Below are 9,856 nucleotides of genomic sequence, written 5' to 3'. Positions count from 1 at the left end.
ACGCCCACGGGGGAGTCTCGCTTCATCACGCCTGGGGACCGCAAGGGAAGTTGTGCCTTTAAAAACAGAGTCTCATTGTTAGCCATCTGGAAGCTGGCATTTCATTCCTTTGCTTCACTTACAAAGAAGAAAACAACATAAAAAAGCCCCTTCCCTGCAGCCCAGGTTCAGCCTTTTCAATATACAGATGATTTTTCTTTCCAGTAATTGCATGGGAAGCAGAAGAGAAACCCAAAGCGCAGTCAGCACGGCATGAAGGTCAGGATGTGCTGAAGCAAAGCCATGATGCAATCGTTCCTTCTGGGCATCCTCTGCCTCGCACCCAAAAATACCCTGTGCTGTTCCCAGGTAAACTCAACCCTCTCTCTCCTTTAATGGAAAGGATTTCCCCCTCTTTGTTAGACAGCAGAGAAATGAGATAAAACGCGTCACGGATCAGCTGGAACCCCTCTGGTCACACACAGCTCCCCTGCTGCCAGGCTGACGTCAGCAGAGCAGGAAAACTAGGTTTCCTATCAGAGACGTGCAGGTCTTTACAAACTGAAGGCAGTGGTAAGTAAACAAGGCAGGGAATGGGAAGCGGTAGCACAGCTGATGTGCCATGTCTTTCTTAGGCTAAGAACAGCTGTTCTCTTTTAGATCAGATCTAACATATCCAAATGATTCGGTTCTTACTGTGAAGTGCATCTGAAGACTTCAGCCTGCCCCAGTCCTCCATGCACTTATGGGGCTTGTTAGGAACTTTCACACATGCCTTCAGTCCTTCCCAACCTGTCAGCTCTGTACACAAACAAACCTCCCAGCCACAGGTTCTGCTGCATTTTGTTTTTCCCCTGTGTTCACTACAGAGGTCACCTCCATTCCCCTGCTCTTAGCATGGACAGCATGGCGTGGGTGCACAGCCAAGGACAGAAGTGGGGAGGTGGTTGGAAGCCAACCACGCTACCTGTACCAAACTGCACCAGACAATACAAAGCAGGAACCACCTGTAGAACAGAACGTGTTCATCTAGTCTTCCAACACCTCTAACTTATGTGTTAGGAATAGGGTAAGTAAAATGTTCCTATGATGCCAAGAATTAGCCTCAACATAAGGTTAGTTCCCTGCCCATCAGTCACTGGTACAGCTATATGTTAAACATAAAGGCAGTGCCTGACTTTCTGATATCCCACACTCACCCAGTTCACACCTCAGCTGCTCCCAGGAGCGCCCTGCTGTCGTCCCCTTGTAGAAAGAAGCAGTTCTGCTGCTTTGATTATTGAGCAAAGATTCCCTATTCCACTAAAAAATAATAATAATAAAAAATCATAAGCATCATTAGAACAGTAATATTCTGGTCTCAGACAAGTATCTCAAGTTTTCATTACAAAAGCCAAACCTTGAAGTATACATCGTAACAGAAACAATACAAATAGCACTACGCCGACATACAAAAAAAACCCCTGAGGGTCACTAAATTTCAGTCACCTTGTAACAAGAGAGTCAGAATGGCCAGGTGTTGTACAAACAGTGCGCTCAGCAAAGAAATCCAAGGGCTTGTTTGCTTGTTTTTGTTGTTTTCAATGCACTAAGGCACCAGGAAGTCACAGTCAAAGGAGACCTTCCATGCAACACTCCAACCCGAGACACTTACCACGTATGAGACAGATAGGATCAAAGTGCAACAGCCTGAGGACAGCTTGCATGAGGCAGCACAGACAGCAGGCTGGAGGAGGGAGGAGGAAAGAAGCGAGCTCTTGCTTTGGGTCAGATGGGAAGCAGACTCACTGTGATTATTAGAGATCCACACTGCTTGTACACAGCCAGAAATGGGGAGAAAAAAAAAGAGAGACAAGTTTGATATTTCCTCCATCACATCAGAACTAGTTAAAATAAAGGCAACTTTCTCCCACCTCTCAAAAGCATCTGAAAGATTGCAAAGGCTCCAGATCATTTCCAAAGACACCGAGGGAACAAAGACGGGGGTTTACAACAGGAAGGAAGTGCCAACTCTCTTTAATAGTACATCGCTCTGTCTAGCAGAGAAGTCAGCAAAGCCCAAACCTTGCCATATCAATCAAGTATACAGCATTTTACATCTTTAAAGCACTGTACAAACTTGAGCCTGCATGGCTGCAGCTCTCCAACTTGCCCAACACGTGGATTGGTCACACTTTACCACCAGCTCCGGGTCCGTTTCCTCTTTTGGTATCTCACAGTTCTTCAAAGGGGATTCTCCCAGTCTCAGCTTTAGATGATCCCTGTGAGAGCAGATGTTAATGCAGCGCCTTCAATCAGCATCTTGCACAGAAGGACTTTTTGACAGCATAACTCTGGACAGTCTTCTCACCACTGCCAGTAAATCTCAAGGAATTCCAAGTATTCTCTTCACCAACACGGTTGGCATTTTCAGCAACATTCCAGTAATGAGGAGGTTACTAAGGCAGGGACAGAGATCTAACCTAACCTACTGAGCATTAACTTCATTCACTTGGTGCCTAGCATACATTTAAAGACACAGCCGTGACAGAGCTGTGCCCTGCTCTCCCCAAGGTTCTGCCTCACGATGTGCAGTCACAAACAACAGTATTTCCCTTCGTGTTCCCTTTGCCCCACATCTGACCACGTGGCATCTGCAGAAGGGAGGCATAGAAGTCCAGTCCTCCAAGCTCGTGGCTGCACAGCACTGGGTTTATCCAGCATCTCTTTTCTCAGCGTTTTGGATTCGTGAACGAGGAAAAAAAACACAGTTATAAACGTATTGATTTCAACTAACACAGTGTGAAGTCAGCTCCTTACGTGAAAGCAGACAAGACGTCGTTACTAAGCTACACCTCCTGTCCCCTTCGGGTGGCGGCGGTCATTTCCTTTTGGTCTCTGAACTCTGGATCCATCTAGGTGACTTATGGGCTCCATTTCTGCTCTTAGTGAAGTCAGTGAGGGTTCAGGTAACAGGCACTGAGCTGTCACAGTCCGAAAGAGATGGGTCTGAAGCACAGACCACGGAAGCTCACGTTTGGATCAACTCTAAGTCCTGGACTCCAATTCCAGAGAGGCTGATATCACCAGAAAGCACAGCGTACCATCAGTCAGAGCCAGCAGCAGAGGCAGAACCAGATGGAGATGCCGAGGTGCTCCCAGACTCAGCCACCAGGCGCCTACCTCGCTGCATCCATCAGCTGCTGCTCAAATACACTGCTGATCAAATAACTCAGTATAGGATCAAAGTATCCATTTATTCCAACGGAGAAGTTGCACATATCAGTCTGTCCAAGACCAAGAGACTGTTCGAATTTAAGAGCAACACAAGCAACACACCTTTTACTTGAATTCTCCACGACCACCTATGCATGAGATAACGTACGCTGCTAAATGACTGTGGCCCTTACAGAACAGACCAAAAGAATACAACTGATAGACCGAGTTGACAACACGTTTGCTAAGATCAACATAATCCAATATGACATCCATGATTTTCTTTCCCTCCCTCCCACCCCCCACTTAAATGCAGTGCCAATTGCAGAAAACTGGAGGAAAATCAGCAAGGCCCCCACACTTCTAGCTGGACTGGGCATATCCAAAGAAGAGTTAACCACTTATGTCAATGGGTATGTGAATCTGAAAGCCTGTACACCACTCTAGGGGCTCCTCCCCAGGCTTCCACAGCTGGAGCTGGTTGGTTAGCGAACAGAGTTAATAAAACCTGTTAAAGTGATGGTGTATGTTGTTAGAAAGGAGGAGCTGTGGTTACACTACATATTTCACTGGATTGTTCCACCATTGCTCCGCAAGTTTTACGGCATAAATTAAAAAGAAAAACCAAAAAAAAAGAAAAAAAGGAGAAAAAAATAAAAATAAATACATTGGCTCCTATGAAGTCAGAAGTGGTTTGGGCTGCATAGTGGAGGGGTGAGAGATGGGGGCGAGGGGCAAAATTTACACACTTGGAGACAAAAAAATGGGAAGCGCCTGCAAAGTAGAAGAGCAGAGGCCCGAGAGTTTAAGTGTCCTCATTCATATCCTGGCTGTCTGTCCGAGCGATTTTTCGTGGTGGCGCCGAGTTCTCACCTTCAATTTCCACTTGCTCTTGATCTCTCTTCTTTGCTGCGTTCTGTTTGGACAAAGAAGGTCAGAGTGAAACTCCTCAAAAGGTTGGATTCGGGTGGGAGATGGTGCCAGGAGAACAAGCTTTTGGTTGGAAGAGTTCTAGAATGGCACACAGCACTGGGATGGCCTAACAGACACACTAATACACACCAAGGACTTGGCCAGGTTCACTTCCCTGCTTCTCTAAACACATCAAACCCTCTAACAGCTCCTGCCACACACAGGCACTTTGCTTTCAGCTTTGAGTAATGCTGCCTCCGCCCCAACTCTGACACCTCTGCTCCTAATCACAGCCTTGGTTCTGTGTACTGCCAGGCCCTCAGTGCCCACTGGAGCACACTAATTGTGCAGCCAGCCCTGATTTCATAACCAAGGTACTTACACAGCCTCATTAGTGCAGCCATGCTCTGCACAAGCTCATCCATCTCCTCACAGTCCTGGGAGGGAAGAGGAGCTCTACTCCAGCTGCAAAGCACACAGCTGAGGCACAGTGAGACCAATGTATAAGGGCCACAGAGGGAGACTGTGCTATGTGGGAAACACAACTGAAGTCTCCCAGGTTCTAGACTAAGCACATGTCCTTTACATTGAAAGGGAATGAAAAGAAGCCCACACCAAGCAGCACAGACACAGCCTCCTTTAGCCAAAGTACAGTCCACAAGGACTGAATCACTTCCTTTTAATAATCATTAATATCTCGACGGTGATCAACGTTCAGCTCTATCAGTCGGAGTCAGCAAATGAAGACGTGAAGGAAACACAGCCATACCTTTTTGTCCCACTGCTGATGCAAATAACGCAAAAGTATATTTGTCTTTTCTGTTACTATAACTGCCAAAGAAAGAGAGAAACGAGCTGAGGTCATTTTAAAGGCAACTTTTAAAACTGAGCAGTAATACGACATCATTTCATATATTGAGTGTGGCCCTTTATATTAAAGGAGGGTTTTAAGGAACAGCAATCACTAAACACACTCAGAGGGAAAGCAGTGAAAGGAATAGCCAGGTACACACAGCTAATTGCTGTGGCAGGAGCTCCAGAACATCACTTGATCTGAAGCCTAAAGTCAGTGAGATTATGTATGACATATATGTAATGTTAGAAAAATAAATGTTAAATAAACCCCCCTCCAAAAAAAACCCCAAAGCTTTCAGTGGGGCAGACCTACTTTGTTCAGATGGGTATTCTCTCGTGGGAAGATATACCGATGGTCTTCTGTTCTATAGAGGAATCACAAGAGTTACAGAGCAAAGATGGTGAGAAGGAGATTTCTAACTGAAGCACAGTTAACCACAAGGCCACCAGAAACACAGGCTACAAAGGCACCCTGATATCCCACCCCGTTATATGACACTGCACCACTCCTTACAAAATGATTTAAGGAATACGAAGCAGCTCAACCCCTCGTGTGCTTTCAAGCCAGCTGAGCTCATTTTTGCTTGTAAAGCTTTAGAATAGGCTTCTAGTCTCATGCCTTTAGCCTTAAGTGTATCACTGAAGAATGCACATACAAAGACAGCACCACAGATGTGGTTTGGCTGACGTGAGGACTCATGCCTCACCAAAGCAAGCAGGAAGTTTGCCTTGCCAATCTGAACTGCAAGCACACATGGGGTGTGCTGGGCTTTTTTTGTTGCTATTACAGCAACAAAACGCTCGTTTCAAATTGATTTGGCTGTAGTTTCCTTTGAGAAGCACGAGAAAACACCCCCAAGCACTGGGATTTGAGGGCTGATAAGCAATACTTACTGATGCTTTACATACAGAGTCTGCATGGAATCTGCTGAAGTTGCTTTTGTTGTAGACAGGTAATCCTTTCAAAAAATCCGCCTGAAAAAAGACATAGAAGGCAAAGAAAGAAGGTGAGGAAAGGAAGAGTGATATCCCAGCTGCTGTTTGCTTTGTGCTGACTCACAAAGGAGCTGCTGGCTCATTAAGATAAATGACTGCAGGATTCGGAAGCGGGACACCAGAGCTCTCAGATACTGAAACAAAAACCCAAGGCTGCTTTTGTAAAGGAAGCAAATCCTCAGCTTCTGCATTTGGCTCCTTGTGTTCACAGAGCTCAAGAACTCGGTTATTAAGCTGCTAACTGAAGCTCTGCAGGCTGTAAAGCAGCATCTCTCCAGTGGGCTGGGTTTGGAGGGAAGGCAGCACAGCCTGGAGCAATCGAGCAGCACCAACCACGACACCAGGACTGAAAGCCCCGGCTGTGACACCACAGCAACCAGCTGCTCTTTTGCTTTCACACTGAACATTCTTTGTCATAGGCCAAGGCCGATTTCACAAAGCACCAACCCTTATCAGGCACTATCAGCACAGCCCAAACACATAGGGAAGGATCTGCATCAGAGCTACAAAAGGAAGTGCTCAGCAACAGTGTTAAAGGAGGCAGAAGATGGGCAATAAAAGCAGGAGGCAGCAGTGCAATGAGAAGGAGAGACCCCAGGATGGGACCCCCACTGCTCAGCTGCCTGTATAGTACTCACATAGACTCCAAATTAAACCACATGCACACACAGCCCCCTGCTTCCAAAGGGCAGTAAAGCAGGAGGTGAGAAGCCACGTAACATCAATGTTAAATGAGAATAATAAATGGACATTGTTGTCATAAAGCTACGGGGTCAGAAGACATTGTTTGCATTTAAATAGAAGCCATTATTTTTATTAACACCACATCCCCAACTCAAAAACAAAGAGTTATAATTAGCCAAACCAGAAGAGATTATTCATACTTCTGTTCTTGAAAAGAACTCGACCAACGTCTTAGTTTCCACATTCAACGTTTCCTGTACATCAACTTCTAACTAAAACAAGGGACTTGGATTCAAACAGCCACACACAAATTGCTCCTTCTTGCCTGGCTCCCTCCAGCAGCGATAGATGCTATTTCCCTTTGCCTTCATTGCTTTGTATTGCTGCCACTCTGAGTTGCATAAATGCTATTTAAACGAGCAGTCAAAATGCATTTTACATGGAGAACGTTCTGCTTTGCTCCCCCCTCCAAAGCAACTGAAGCAAGATACACACCAGTTCAGTTCCTTGCAAGCAGGAAGGCTGCCATGCACACATTGGAGACCTCATCTCCAATAGATAGAGCTCTATGGGCTCTCAGCCCCCACTCTCTCTATTCACAGTCACTTGGGGGGACAACTCCAGCCCTTAGCAACGCTCCCCTGTCCCCCAGGCCTGCTAGATAATAAAACAACACAAACACTAGGACAGCTGAGCAACCAAAGGGACATTACCCCAGCCAGCAACCCCAGCACTCATCACCAACACAACTGAGATGACACTACTCTGCTGATAACGCTGCTTACAACAGTTGAAATGATGCAATCTCAAAGATCAACAGTAAAAATCCCCCCACAAGAGAACTGCCAGGAGCCACGTTCCTGGATATCCAGAATGATATTTGGAGTGTAACGAGGCTTATCTGCTCCAAGGGCACGAGGTAACGTAGGCTCAGTAGGTCGCTGCTGTGAGTACACATCTATCATAGCAGAACCAACAAAGAATCACCACAATACATTGTTACACAAGGAAATGTTCTTCCTGTGAGCCCTCTATCACTCTTCAACACACATTCAGGCCAAGCTGATGAAGCAGCTCCCTGTGTGGAAGTGAAAAACCAGCACCAGAACCAAGCAGACACCTCATTTTCTCTGGGGTGAGGGAAAGCCCCCAAAACACCACAACAAATGTGATTAAGCAACCTTGGATGATAACACTGGTTCTTTCTATGACTGGGAAGCGAAGCAGAGAGCATTCTGATGTCAATAGAGTTGCTGAGCTCCCTAGGAAGATGACAGTCCTCATCTAAAAGCAGAAAGGTGATAATAAACCACATACACGCCTCACTCTCAGCTTCTAAAAGGAACTGCAGCAGCCATGCTGTGGGATATGATGCCCAAAGCACCGACACGGAGAGCAGGGCTCCGTATCAGCACAACATGTATATATGGAGCAGGGGAGAGGTGTGAGCACTGCCCAGTCAACTCTCTGTGCACAGAGATCACTGGGAACACCACGGACTGCCCCTTTGCTTGTGAATACGTCACTGCACAGGGAGGGGAGCAGGCAGCAGCCCAAGGTCCTGCTCTTGATCAGGAGATCCCACATAACCTACACACACCCCCAATAACCCCCACATTCCCCCATAACCCCCACACCCCCCATCTCCTCCCAATAACCTTCACACCCCCCATAACCCCCACACCCCCTATCACCCCCCATAACCTCCACACCCCCTATCCCCCCCCAATAACCTCCACACCCCCTATCCCCCCCCATAACCCCCACACGCCCCATAACCCCCCAATAACCTCCACACCCCCCATCTCCTCCCAATAACCTTCACACCCCCCATAACCCCCACACCCCCTATCCCCTCCCAATAACCCCCACACCCCCTATCCCCCCCCAATAACCCCCACACCCCCATCCCCCCCAATAACCCCCACACCCCCCCTAATCCCCACACCCCCATCCCCTCCCAATAACTTCCACACCCCCCATAACCCCCACACCCCCTATCCCCCCCCAATAACCTCCATACCCCCCAACCCTTCCAAATAACCCCCACACCCCCCCTAGCCCCCACACCCCCCATCCCCTCCTAGTAACCCCCCCACCCCCTATCCCCCCCAATAAACCACACACCCCCCATCTCCTCCCAATAACCCCCACACCCCCATCCCCTCCATAGCTGCACCCCTAGGAGCAGCAGATACCCCAAACACCCCCCTCCAGCCCCAATACTTCCACAGCCCCCTCCACGCAGCCCCATCCTTCTCCAGGATCACTCCACCCCTCCTGGAGCCCCCCAGGCCTCCCCCCCCCTGAGCTGAGCCTCCCCCCCCGCCATCTTGTGCTGCCCCAGCCCCCCCGACCCCAGGCTCAGCCCCAGGCTCCGCTCCCCCTCAAGGCCCAGCCCGGAGGGTGCGGCTCTCCCCGCCTCAGGGTGGGCCCCGCCGCCCTATTTCGAGGCTGTGAGCTGGGATACCGGAGGGTGAGGGATGTGAGGAGGTGGAGAGGAGCTGAGGATGCGATTCCCTTAATAGGGAGGGCTGGGGTCGCCGCCATTTGGGGCGGGGGTCGCACACCTACCATCTTCGCCGCCGCCAGCCGGGAGGAGCCGCCCCTCCCCCGCCTCACAGCCTCTGCCTGACGCCGTTCGCCCGCCCCACACGCGCTCCTATTGGTCAGCACAGCGAAACACCCAGCGCCTATTGGATAACTCGGCCGTCAGTCAGCGCGGCGCTGAGGAGTCTGGGATCCGGTTGAAGCAGGAAATGCCGAACGGAAGGAGGTGGGGGGTGGGAGGAACCCGGATGTGATGTCGGCCGCGGGCACGCTGGGAGTTGTAGTCCATGCCGGGTGTTGTAGTCCAGGCCGGGTATGGCGTCTCCCCTCCGCTCTCATTAATGAAGGCGCTGTTATAATTAACGAGCCAGCAACGAAACAGGGCTGGGATCACACAGAGCATCACCAGAGCAACCCCAAGCCTCACCTCTGGGCCTGCTCAGTGCTCTAGGTCCACTCAAAGAGCCATTTACTACCAAAACACAGCCAGCTTCCATTGGATGGTACAGATAAACAGCAATGTGGGGCTCCCATCTCCATTCCAAGGCCTCTATGTGTATCCATATACACCCATAATAACACAGAGCTGATATATTATGTACATGACCATTAAGCTCTCTGTGCCATCAGCCCTCAGCTGCCATCCCTCAGAGGCTCCATGTTATGTATAGGAGCAAGCTGGGCT

The 9,856-nt window shown here is 48.9% G+C and overlaps 1 protein-coding gene across 1 annotated transcript; it reads right to left on the bottom strand.

Moving 5' to 3' along the window:
• Positions 1–1,979: 1,979 nt before the first annotated feature.
• DDA1 (DET1 and DDB1 associated 1) lies at positions 1,980–9,236 on the bottom strand. Its single transcript, XM_015886540.3, has 5 exons — positions 9,196–9,236; positions 5,836–5,916; positions 5,255–5,306; positions 4,856–4,917; positions 1,980–4,090 (listed from the first exon to the last, which is right to left on the bottom strand). The coding sequence occupies exons 1-5, from the start codon at positions 9,196–9,198 to the stop codon at positions 3,980–3,982; spliced, it is 309 nt and encodes a 102-aa protein (XP_015742026.1). The 5' UTR covers positions 9,199–9,236; the 3' UTR covers positions 1,980–3,979.
• Between the last annotated feature and the right edge of the window lie 620 nt (positions 9,237–9,856).

The sequence above is a fragment of the Coturnix japonica genome, chromosome 16 (genome assembly GCF_054131305.1).
Source record: "Coturnix japonica strain WE chromosome 16, WE-NBRP24, whole genome shotgun sequence".
Classification (NCBI taxonomy): Eukaryota; Metazoa; Chordata; class Aves; order Galliformes; family Phasianidae; genus Coturnix; species Coturnix japonica.
This window is presented reverse-complemented; position numbering and strand designations above follow the sequence as displayed.